Source organism: Cucurbita moschata, unplaced genomic scaffold (assembly GCF_002738365.1).
Source record: "Cucurbita moschata cultivar Rifu unplaced genomic scaffold, Cmos_1.0 Cmo_Scf00011, whole genome shotgun sequence".
Taxonomy (NCBI): domain Eukaryota; kingdom Viridiplantae; phylum Streptophyta; class Magnoliopsida; order Cucurbitales; family Cucurbitaceae; genus Cucurbita; species Cucurbita moschata.
The window spans coordinates 3,081,044-3,094,200 of record NW_019268527.1 but is presented as its reverse complement, the minus strand read 5'-3'; the positions used below and the strand labels follow the sequence as shown (position 1 = coordinate 3,094,200).

At 35.8% G+C, this 13,157-nt stretch overlaps 1 protein-coding gene across 1 annotated transcript; it reads right to left on the bottom strand.

Moving 5' to 3' along the window:
• Positions 1 to 1,261: 1,261 nt before the first annotated feature.
• On the bottom strand, positions 1,262 to 12,817 carry LOC111449862 (pullulanase 1, chloroplastic). The gene is made up of 28 exons (XM_023089953.1): positions 12,564 to 12,817; positions 12,083 to 12,224; positions 11,961 to 12,013; positions 11,757 to 11,865; positions 11,206 to 11,342; positions 10,888 to 11,087; positions 10,619 to 10,768; positions 10,075 to 10,135; positions 9,606 to 9,726; positions 8,870 to 8,960; positions 8,686 to 8,779; positions 8,488 to 8,583; positions 8,190 to 8,330; positions 8,034 to 8,084; positions 7,782 to 7,852; positions 7,582 to 7,674; positions 6,975 to 7,065; positions 5,869 to 5,940; positions 4,723 to 4,779; positions 4,112 to 4,180; positions 3,926 to 3,982; positions 3,775 to 3,849; positions 3,111 to 3,199; positions 2,769 to 2,846; positions 2,473 to 2,611; positions 1,933 to 2,042; positions 1,762 to 1,861; positions 1,262 to 1,648 (listed from the first exon to the last, which is right to left on the bottom strand). The coding sequence occupies exons 1-28, from the start codon at positions 12,801 to 12,803 to the stop codon at positions 1,535 to 1,537; spliced, it is 2,901 nt and encodes a 966-aa protein (XP_022945721.1). The 5' UTR covers positions 12,804 to 12,817; the 3' UTR covers positions 1,262 to 1,534.
• Positions 12,818 to 13,157: the final 340 nt, after the last annotated feature.

The following is a 13,157-nucleotide window of genomic DNA, read 5'->3' as shown; positions in this document are numbered from 1 at the left end:
CAATTGCTCCATGAAGACTCACTTTCGCTACAACTCCAATGGGTTCTCTTAACCAAAGTCCCGGTCTCTTCCCAAATTTTATGTTTAATAACTATTTCACATTTATGAAATTTCTTATTTTGTTATCTTCCTTTTACTCAGGTTCTCAAAATCTAAACCAAATTTTGAAAACTAAACGCTCTAATTTGAATTTAGCTAAAAACTTATGGAATTGAAAGTATATACCCATTATAGACGTTTGGAGGTTGAAAACTAAACGCTCTAATTTGAATTTAGCTAAAAACTTATGGAATTGAAAGTATATACCCATTATAGACGTTTGGAGGTTCAAAAACCTCCTGGATGTTTAAAAACTTTAATAGACATGGAATTGAAAGTATATACCTATTATAGACGTTTGGAGGTTCAAAAACCACCTGGATGCAAGCTTTTATTGGTTCAACAACATTTAAGAGTAAAAAAGATACGAACTTTTGACCTCTTAATAGAGTGTGCCTACCAAAATACCGCTAGGTTAAGGTGTCTTTAAACTATTCGGTACAAAGAACCTAAAATCATTTAAAACGATAGTTGTTTTCTCAATCTCTGTAGTAATGAATCTCCAACCTCTCTTACTCGAGGCATCCAAACATTTCCTTTCACAGAACATCTTTGATTTTTCTTCTTCTGCCATGAAACGAAATTGAGTGCACGTTCCCTCTCTATGGCTTTTTCTTTTAACTTTAACCCCAAGGAAGACGGAAGAATAATGGTCATACACTTATCAATACCAAAACTCAACTCAACATATTACCTCAGAAGTGGAATTTTCTCCTTAGAAAAGCACTAAGAAAGTGAGTATGTATATTATCCAAATAAAAGAAAGAGATCATAAAGCCCTTCAACAAAAGCCTCCACTTTCAGTTCCACTGTCCATCCACATAGAAGTAGGGCCCATTTGAAAATAAAATCGAAGGTTCAGTCCCTATCATTGACATTATTGGAGTAATAATAAAAGAGAAGGGTATGAAGGATTGATTATTCATGCCCATTTTCCCCCTTGGGGAGGTGGGTGTGAGTAGAAGGGTGGCAAAAAGAAATGGCAGTCACAACATCACCTGATGGAGAAAGCTAGATTAAGTCCAAGATATTTTGTATTGGGAGTATTGACCAACGATAATAGTCCTTCTCAACTTGGATTTTTCATTGGAGAAGAGAAATCAAAAGCACTACCTCATATTATAGATTATACTAAACACCAAATAGCAAAGGACTGTGGAGAGAAAAGAATCAAATTAATAAATTTTATGATGCGACATAACATTAGAGTAAGAGGACTTGTATGCCAACTCTTATTGTGATTGTCTTTTTATAGTATTGGCAGGACACTTATTGAGTTTCTTGTGACATATATATTAAAAAAGTATCTATGAACTTAGACTTTTTGATTTAACATATAGTGCTATGATGAATATGAGGAATACACCAAAAATGGTGTAATTCTCACATTTTGAAATGGAATAAGAATAAGGGAGTACCATTCCGGAGGATGAGGCTACTCATGCTTCCGTAGCTCCACAAATACTGATGTGGTTCTTGAGGGCACCATGAAGCATCCTGTGGATGGCTCGTAAGCTGAATTTTTAACCATTGGATCGGTTGACATCAACTGCCATATTTAAAACGTTGACATAGCACAAATAATAAAGATAAGAGCTATAGTTAGCAAAAGTTCTCTTTTGGAGCGAAGCAGTGTTGGATCTCAAGAGAGTATTTATTTACCTGAATGGGATGTAATTGGAGAGTTCTTGCGCGCAATGCAGGACAAGGAAATGAAATCTCAGATGGGCGTGCATTAACCACAACAACAATGTAGGAGTAACTGCAGAAAACATGAGATAACAATATTATTATGAGTAAAATCATGGATTTAGAGAAAGCTATTCTACTCACATGGGATCCAGCTGAGTTAACCCAGGAATGCCTTCCTGCCCATCTTCAATGCTCATCACTATGACTCCAGGTATAAGCGACGTGCCTGTATTGTGGAAACGGACCCGTTTCTACACAAGAAAAGGCAAAGGCACTTCACATCACAAGCACCAGAAAAGTAAATTCCATTCCAATCCAAACCAGACATGTGTAGCAATTCTAGGGAAACCGAGCTAATGATGTCATACATCTAAGCCTTTAAACAAGCAGGCTAACTGATATCTGTTTGAATAGCTGGTGCTACGTTATGTCCAGTTTAACTGGTTCAACCATAACATTTCAATTTTGCATGTCGAAAAGTAGAGATTGGAATAAAGCAGTGTAAATTGTGGACCAGCCTGAAACAAAGTAATGATGCTTTGAGCCCTGTATTATGTTGCTCTTGTACAAGAAAAAGACCGTTTTATTGAATATGGATCTCAAGTCCCCAAGATTAATCAGCTGAATTAAAAATTTACATTATATTTCATCTGACAATTATTCTTAAACATGCATTCTTACCTGGATAGCATTAGCTGTCTTCAAACGAAAAAGTGGTGAAGAGTATCTGATTTGTAACAGATTTGTAAAATTTTCCACAGCAGCAAGAATGTGACTTTTACTAGGTTTGAAGGAGGGATCGGCCAGTCTTGGTTTGATTCTGAAAATGGATGACATTATTAACAAAGCTTTCCAGTAAACCTCCCACAAATTTTTTAAGAATAGGAATAAGTTCCATCTAGTCCAGATTCCAGAAGGGGAAGGAAGACTTGCAGAAGGAATGCTACTCAAAATCTAGCAAATTTCTTAAAACTTACAGAGGCCAATTGTATTCATTCTTCTCTTTTGGAGGAAGGCCAACGCCCCAATTATTTGTCATGTAAGTGAAGTCGAGTCTGATTTTGAGAAAAGTAAAAATCAATTCAAGGTAAACAAAGACAAACCATAACTGGCAGTATACCATTTAAGTTAGAGAAAATGAGATTTGATACCCAATGTGTAATATATCATATGTTCCAAATTATGTACTGCATAAAATTTGCAGAAAACTAGAACAATTTTTTTTTTTTAAAAGACTGTAGTCGGTGCCCTCAACATCTAAATACTTACGAAATGTTAATAAATAATTGAATGCAAAAAAAAAGGAAAAAGAACAGGACCTGTTGAACCAATCACCAGAGTTGTATGAATCACGATCCATTGATTTTGAGCGTAGTAATTCATCACCACAGTGGAAAAATGGTATTCCCTTAAAGAGGAAGAGAGTGATTCAGTGACAAGAATTACAAAACTACGAATCATAATTAACTAATTCAGTCAGTTACTCGATAGTGTATAATTATGTCAATGCACATAAAATTTATCAAACGATAAATAGAAAACAAGGTTTTCATTGTTCAGATCTAGATGTCACAGTCCACACAGTTATAAAGAACTCCAAGAACATATCTGGCATCCACGTCCCAAATCACCAGCGACTTGGTTAAAGTTATGAATATTGTATGAGTTCCTTGGTTCTGATCTACCTACCTTCCCGTTTCAATTTCCTTATCTAGTTTAATCTTTTGGTTCTATAAAGAACAAGACCACGTTTAGTGTCATCTGCAGACTCATCTCGGTAAGGGCAGGACATTGACTAGGGATGTTAAATGTTCAGAAGAATAGGATTCCTGTAGCTATATATAGCCCATATCTGAATAACCTCAGCTTCCGGAATTGCTGGTAATTTATTGAGGCACATGAACATGGTTTTGTGTGAAATAAGTTTCTTCTGATTTGCACATGTAATGCCTTGAATTTTCATGATTAATTAAAATTAAATACCTGCGATAGTGCAATAATACTGGTTGCCAGATGATTCATCCTGCACCTGTCATTCACGGTAATGTTTCTCGGAGTCTACAAGAAAAAGACTATAATCAGACGTCAACTCTTAAAGAAATCAGTATGATTCACAAAAGTACATTCACAATACCTTCAAACTCACAACGTCAAACAGGGTTTCATTATCATGAGCGGAAACATAGTTCACCTGGGAATCAATCGAGAATGTCAAATTCATGGCTGTGCATATCAGAACTTAACTATTATTTTAATATCCGAGGTAATGTGAGCCTAGATAAATGATAACGGCGGTTCCCAAAATGACGGTGCATCTTACAGTTTCTGTGGGGCAAGAAGCATACGCCACTGAAGATCCATCATAAGTCCGTACTTCTGATCCTTTCACCTGGAAAAAGATATGATATTTCTAAAATTCTTCATGAAAAAATGAAATGCAAATCTTGTTGGAAAAGACTAATGATACGCAGGTGCAGAAAAATGAACCAGTTCCATTTGTATTCGTTAAGACAAGTATACTAAAATATTTTACATCATGTAAATCAGAATGCAGGAATAACGATTGATTTAACAACATATCCTTTTCATGGAAATGACCCCCAGCCCCCATAAGGAAGTATACGTCTATATTATTTAAAAACTATATTTTTTGTGTAAAAGAAAAAGAACTTGTTTTAATTGAAAAAGGATAGTAGACAAACGGTATATTATCATAGATGTGGAAAATCAATAACTATGTCCTTTCACAACTTTTTACCGTAAAGTTTTTCATTCAAAACGATGAAAACACAGGCAAATGAACTAGATAAAGTCAGTGAAATCAATCGTATCTTTGCATGCATACACACACACACAAACATGTTAGAAAACAAATACCAAATCCCTCTTAAAATGTTCCTAATGAGAAATTGCTTGCTTCAAGGAAAATACCTCCTTTCCTTCAAAATTGGCTAGAACGTAGTCCTTCAAATTGGCAGCCATGGCAACCTAAAATTTATTGTAAGTAGTTAAAATACATTGGATCGGAACCCGAGGGAAGTAATAATATACTGGAGTAGCTATATTGCTAAACATAAATCTGACTATATTGATGGCTTTGTACAATGCAAATGTTGAAATAATCAATATTCTCAATTCAAAACCAGATTTCTCTTTTCAAATTTTTCCTAGCATTTTTCCAATTCTTTCTTTATATTAATGACTTGTAAAATGCAGTCTTTCTAGAATAAGCCAGAGTTCTTTTATGTTCTTTCAGCCCAAAAAATGAGAGTTTTACCAAAATTTTGCTGAGTTAGGATGTCCTAAAATAAGTAGCTATAGACGTTTGAATTGCTGAAAAAATAGAATAAGGCGAGTCCAGTGTGAATTTTTCTGGGTCTGCAACGTCAAATCATGTCATCCACCCTCTATTCCTTCTCCCTCCATTTCTCCTTTTTTGTTGAGTCCTTGTCCTCACAAAAAAACTTTCTCCCACCTCGTTCAAAGGTCCTCTTCTTTCTCTACTTCTCTTAGACGACTCACGACTGCTTCAGCCTGTTCAAATTTTCTACTTCTCTCTCCCCCCGTTCATCCCTCCAAGTTTACAATTTCTCCTCCTTCTTCCAACTATTTGTTAATGGCAAGGTTCATGAGCCTATTATCCCTAACCCATCTCAACTCCAACCAACGTTTTTCATGTTTCAACTCAAGTAAGTTAGTGCTTGATAGTTGATTCTCACTTCCTTATATATTGTAAGAAAGGTGAATTACTCTTCTTTTATCTATATGTAAATTCAACCAGTATTGGCTACATAAACATAGTTCATCTCCAATTAATCAAGATAGTACATGCCTCATGTTCAAGTTATTATGGTTACCTACCTAGAATCTCATATCCTATGAGTTCTCTTGGCAACCAAATGGTTGTCCCGTGAGAATAGTCAATATGCGTGCAAACAGGCTTGGACATTCACTATATTAAAAAAATTATAATAATTGCAATTATAAAAAATTTCCTACAACACATGGGCTACTAACAGAACATACGAAGACTGATTCTAAGAGTGGGCCACTTCAACTCACACAGAGGTGACTAACCTGAATATGATCCTTTGACACAGCAAGCGTGAATTCCGCATCTTTGTCTGTACCATGATCATGATCATTAGGCTGCAAAATAAGAAAAATTGAATACATTGGACACAAGGAAGAAAACTCTGTAATTAAATGAAGTACAAATGTTAGTGATACAGCCAGAGAAAAATACAAAACGCTTTTAATTCAACATACAAATTATTTAACAAACAAATTTATAAACAAAAAAATATAGAAAAAAATTACATTCAAATGAGGAAAGCATTACGTGACATAATATTTCATCAACAAACTTCTCTTTCTTAATTAGACATAGTATAAGAGAAAGAGGTCTTTTGTTTGAACCCCTGAAAAATCATTTCCTTCCCAATTAATATTGATTTCCACTTGTTGGAGCCTTCTACAAATTGTCAAGCCCATAAGTGAGGGAAAGTGTTATAGTGTTGATATAGTTAAATCTACCATGATCCATCAGCTTAAGTTTTTGGTTTGATTAGGGATTTAACATGGTCTCAAAGCCAGAGTCCTAAGAATATTGGGGTATTTTGGAATTGATAAAAGTTGCCAGCAATGTGCTTTCGGATTGGTTTTCAGCGTTGTGTTTGCTTATGGGGAGTGTTTGAAACTTCTATTTTTCTAGGGTGTGGTTGGTGTTTAGAAGTTGCTGGCCGCATTTTTTGGTTTAACCAATTTCTTCTCTTTCAAGTATAAAGATTGGATGAACGGAGACAATGAAGGCTTGAACATTAACCAATCTCTTCTCTCTAAAGAATAAGGCTAGCCAAAAGAGTTAGGGAGGTGGGAAGTTCTAGATACTATCTGCTCTCGTAGTTTATCCTAAATTCAACGGAAGAAAAACCTACAATTCAATAAAAATTCGATGAATAGACACTTCGCTTTTTCTTAAATAATGATCTGAACAGGAAATTTTTCGTTCCAAGTAAATCCCACTTCTCTAGACCAGAGTGAAAACCGTGTCTTACACCTAAAACCTGCTAAATCAATAGTAACCGGAGCAATTTTCCTCCATTGTGATATTTGATTGAACACGATGACAAACTGTCAAGATCAGATTATAGGACGCCCGGATCAAAGAAATTCCAAAATACCTCGAGCAATAGACCAGTCACAAATCCTTGCTGAAGAGGATGACCAAATGGAGATCCACCAAGCATTGCATCTCGAACTCGATCATTAAAACTGAAAAAACACGATAAATTTAAAATTTCCCAATATTACTTTTCCATAAGCAAACACAACACTGAAAACCAATCCGAAAGGGAAATCACTCGTGCATAAAAGAAACATGTGCCATAAGCAAACACAACGCTTATAGGGAAATCACAACGTGTTTATATTCGAACTCGTGCATAAAAGAAACACGTGCCAAGCTAATAGGGAAATTACGTTTTCTAACTAGCGAACAGTCGTATTTATAAATTAAGACCAAATAACGCAGACATCAAAATGAGGTGTTTATATTCATACAATCAACCAAGAAAATTAACAAAGGCGCAAGATCCATAGGGTAGAAAAGTATCCATCTTTAAGATCTCTTAGAACATAAAATGGGAAAAATAATGCGATTTTGCATTTTTCAATAAAATTGCCAAGAGCAGCCACTAGTTAGTCCATCTCGAGGATTGCTTAGCAGATTTGCAATTGAAACATTTATTGCCTGATCACAAAACTTGCAGAAGAAAAAAAAGTATATACCTCCCAATTCCAGTTCCAAAAAGATTGAACTGTGATGCATTTACTCCACGACCATTTTTTGCAACTTCGCCGAAGTCCCATCCTTCACCATATCTAAATTGAAATGTGTGAGAATGCAAAAGAATCTTCAAATCTCACATTGGAATTAACTTATGCTACAAACACAATGTGCAACAGTAAGGAAATTTGCCCAAACTTACAGGTAGATACTTGAACCATCAACTCCATTCTTTTCCTGTGTTAATATTTGCAGTGCGTTTTTTGCTTTCAACTTCAAGTAACCATACATTTCATGCAGACCAGAAGTTTAGTCTTAGTTTCAAAGTTCATGTACAGTGGGCTCAATAGCCATTGCAACATTAGAATCAGATAATAAATATCGAGTATTGCAATTGAATTATGAAGCTCTATAAGTACTATGCATGAATTTAAGTGAAAATAAAGTCACATACCATAGTACTTGTCATCAAATGCCCCATAAGATCAAACCGAAATCCATCAACCTGGGAAACATCAAGAAATTGTGTTCGACAGATATAAAGGTCAAGTTCTGTCTGCATGCAACAGCATAAAGGAGCTGAAGATTCAATATTTTTGTATGTAAATACCTTATAATCAACTACCCAATGTAAGATATCATCCACAATCATGCGTTCAACCATAAAATGCTCACTGGCAGTGTTATTTACACAGGTACTGTTCTCAATGAAACCATCAATGTTCCTTCTCAAATAGTAACCCGGTACAATCTACCAGAGAGGAAAACGATATCATAAAGAAAAACAGAAACCCTCATCGAGAAAATGTTAACATGAAGAGGTAAGACATGAACAACGAAATCTTTAGTGGTGGGTTGAGCAATATTGAAAGCACAAGAATGCATCAAAAACAATTAGAGGTTGAGACCTTATCAAGAACAGAACTTGGATCAAAAGGTCCACATCCATGTAGATGATTATAGACAACATCCAACACAACACGAAGGCCAATTTGGTTAAGTGCCTGTAATAAATGAATACTTTAAAATGATAGATTGCACTACTTGCAATTGATAACTGAATATATATTGATTTAGACTTGTTAGAAACATAAAAGTTTGTCAACCTGAACCATCTTTCTGAACTCAATTAAACGACAAGGACCATTAGGATCACTAGCATAGCTTCCTTTAGGTACTCCCCACAGAATAGGATTATACCTAAAAAGACACAACAAACATACACAAATGAGTCCATAAAACTCAAAGAACCTAACAGCTTTAAAGAAGACTCCAAAATCAAGAGCTTACCCCCAGTTATACCCATCGCTGTTTTGGATATCTGCAATTAATGATTGTTGTTCAGCTGAATCTGGAGGAAGTTTTTCCAGAAGTTCGATATCTGTAACATGTCTTATGTAGACAGTGAGTGCTAAACACATCAAATGCTACAAGGACTCCTTTAATCATCTCAAATAGAATTAAGAAACACCAATCATTTGTGATCATATATTGATAGGACCCAAGTACACATTCTTGACTCTAGAAGAAAGAACAAAAGCCAGGAGAATGCATCACATTTGGTGGAAGCAGGTTGTTGTTAGTTAATGACAGGAACATAGTTTGCTAACAACAAATGATTCGACGCGAATGAAAGAAATGCACGCCTCTAATGGCAGGAACATTGTTCACTGGTAATTGCTCCAAATCAATGTTTTACCTTTGAAAAATTCTTAAGGGCTAATGCACTCCAATGGGAGGGTGCAACAACTGATCTCAAGAACTTTCAACAACTTTCTGTCTGTCTTCCAAAATGTAACCTACATCTCTCAACTACAAATTCTTTTTTTGTAAGAAACTAACAAATTCTCAATGAAGAGATTTCATACTCTAAACATTGAATTATGAAGCAGGCTACCAGGTTCAGATGGGCAAACAATAAACCACGATAGCCAAAACAGTCCTTTTCAGTTTTGGATATAAATTTAAACGTCACAAAAGGCAAAATTGAAACATCACAAAAGGCAAACCAAAGACATACACTTACCGAGAGACTTCCACTTTGACTTGTCGTCATCGACACCACCAAATTGGAATGTTGGAAGTAGATGAACATGACTAATACCAGCATTTGATAGCTTCTTTAAGTGAGTGATACCATCAGAATCCTTCAAGTGGCATATGCTTATTGTTAAGTACTATTATATTTGATCCTACGAGATCAGCTTCTTATTCCAATATCCAGATATCCAATCAATGTATAATGTATGTGGATAAAAGATAATAGAGAGGGATCCTACAACTCTCAGCTTCCCAGCCGAACATCCAATTCATGCATGATTTGTATGGGATAAAACATGCATGGCATCTAAGGGAGGCAGGGTGGAAAAGTTCTTTCTTTTTTTTTTTTTCTTTTTTCCTTTTTTGGTTAAAGGAGTGAAGGAAACGAAAATGGTTAAGTTAAACAAATGCAACTCAACTAATAACCGATTCACACAATGGATGAAAAGTAGTACCTGCAAAGTAAAACCCATGTAACCACCACGCATATCAGGATGCACACTTTGATCACTTATACTGCAATACGAATACAGAACAAGTAAAGGATTTAATTGAAAAGAGTACAGCACAATGCAGAAAAAGATAATTAAATCAAAAAAGGCAATGCACACACCACCATTAGTGTACAGTAAAATCCTAGATTCTCTACTTCCTTTTCTTGGAATTAACTTTTTTATGAATAAATTGGCAGAAAACTATTGTTACAAATGCCACATCTAACAAAAGAATCACATCAGCTTCTTTGATCTTTTGACTTTTTTATTCTTTTTCTACCCCTGTTTAAGACGGAGTAATATCAGACGGTTTACCTTGTCAGTTTTTAGCTTCATTAAAGTAGTAAAGAAAAACAAGATGAAAGTTGAAGGTCATTTCTCTCCTACATACAATAATAGGGGAAACTTTAGCATATAATTTTCAACATTTCCTACAATGTTTTAACTGAAAAGTTGGAGTTGAATCCTGAAAAAGCTCTAAACACAGTAAGAATCAAGTACTTACCTAAAATCCCTTACATGCAACTCATAAATACTGATGTCAGAAAAGGAATGCAATGGGGGTTTCTCATCAGCCAATTTATCCCATCCCTCAGGTTTTAAGTCATCAGAGCCAAGATCAACAAACAATGTCCGCCTTCCATCTGATGAAACCCTGCTCTATCAATAAAAAGAGTGGAGTATATGTAAAGCCTGCACTTTCTTGCAAGTTGCAAGTGTCCGCATACATGTCAAAAACAATGCTGCATAGTTTTTTGGGTCAGAGCTTTGTACCCTCTAGAATAAGGATCGGTACTAAAGCATTTTTCAACTTTCAAGGTGCTAGGATGGTAGACCGTTACTTCATATTCATAATAACAGCCTTCCCAACTTTTTGGTCCTTTAGTTCTCCAAACGCCATCAAGCTCCTCAAGCTGAATAACTTCAAATGGCCTCCCACCTACTGGTTCCTTGTAAATTTGGGCCTGTACAGCCTGCTTGATGCAGCAGAAACAGAAGAGAATGAATAGGTTAAAATTCAAAAGAAGCACAACATATCGTGGTAATAGACTAAATCGGTATGCCATTAGCTAAAGTAGGAAATTGGTATACCTGGGCAGTTGGAGCCCAAAGGTAAAGTGATACAGCCTCTTTCGAGTAAACTGCACCTAGAGGACCTTCGTAGGAGAACAAGTCATCCAGAACACCAGGTAGCTGCAGGCAAGTAATATTGTTGCATTGACCATAGGCTGTACACCATAAAGAAAGGCATGATATATCAATGGGAAAAAACATTGGTCTCCGAATAACTACAACATCCATGTTTTTAAAGACCATGTCCTTTAATATTATTGTGGGGAGGAAGACATGCAACAATGTTACTGCACAAATAGCCATTATCACAATACATCACTTTTGCAGAAGCACCAAACATTTGATCAAGAATAACTGCCACAGTCCTACAATCAAAATCACGCCCGTCTTTCCCTTTTTCCTTTTTCTTTGTTTCTTTTATCTCTATCTTTTTCTTTTAACTCTAAAGATTGAGGAGGTGGACGAGAGAGGGTGGTAGCTTAGGTCTAAACTTTAATATATATGCTATTTAGATAAAATAGAATGTTATAAGATAACAAATAGAGAAACAAAGCAAAGAATATCATTACAGTTGAAAGTGGCTACTGCAAGTTGACATTTGAGGAGTGGTTCAACGGCCGATCCAAGAGGGACTGTGAAAGGGCAGTAGTTTTGGATATGAGGGAACTTTTTTATCACCTAACAACACAAAGATATTTATCAGTTTTTAATAACGTCTAAGAAGATTTCACATCTCTACGATTTGTTTAAAAATGTTAGTGGTTCCTGAGTACATTTTCTGGAAGCGGGCCACGGTCTTTTTCCAGCTTAATTTTCACGTCGTAACCTGTTGATAAGAAAATCCATCAGCATAATTTATCTCAACACAGTTACGGTCTACCGATTACAATCATACCTTCGACTACACCATCGTTAACACGCAGAGTAGCCATTTTACTGCCAAACAGATAGCACGAACCGCTTCCAACTTCCACATTCCACGCTATCACATATCTGCTCACCCAAAAAGCTCTCGCGTACAACAAGCTATCTTCCAACTATTCACAGTTTAAGACAAAACGAAATGTCCGTCGATCAGCACATAGCCAATCGCAACGATGTAGCATAGCAATTCAAGTAGTTCAAGACCTTGGGAATCAATTCATTTTCTGTAAATTACTATTTGATTTGTAATTTTCCCTCTAAACAAAGTAATTCAAGAGAGCTCGTTTGTGATCCAAATTATAATAACCTCAACCAAACTAAATTTCCTTTCTCCCTTCGTTGCTATCGGAACTGAAGACGATCCTATTCCCACATTACGACAGAGACTACCACAGACCAACAGAACTAACCTCCACTACCAAATCATGACAAGTTAAAAACGAAAATAGAACCTGAGAAGCTGGAGTAGATTCCTCGAGCGACATTGATGCGGAAGAGGAGCAGTAAAGCGGTCCACAGCGAGAGTGACCATGGGGATAATGAGACAGAGAAGTTGCAGCTACGGAGAAGACACCGCCGACCGCAGGAGATGACGAAACCGCGGCGATACGGGGAGGAAGGTGGTGAGAGAAGGAAGTTGCAGGATTTGATGGCGGTAAGAGATGGAGGGAAGAGGAAAACAGAAACGACATTTTCTTTTTCACCGAGATTCTAACTCGCACAGTTGCAAGGGGAAAATAAGCTTTTTATTGGATATTTCCTCCTGAAACGTCACGTCGTAACTATTTTTAGTTTATGGGAAATTATTTTATATTTGTCTATATTTCCAGCTGGTAGCGTGATGTCATAATTATTTTTATTTTATTTTATTTTTTAAAATCTATAAATTAGAGAGATTCATTTAGTTCGAGACAGACCCGAAAAAAATGGGAAATCTAGTTTAAACAGAGAATTAAAAGGAGCAGATTTCCTTAAATAAACCAAATTTTTTTTAGATATAAATATATATATATATATATATATATATATATATATTTATATTAAAG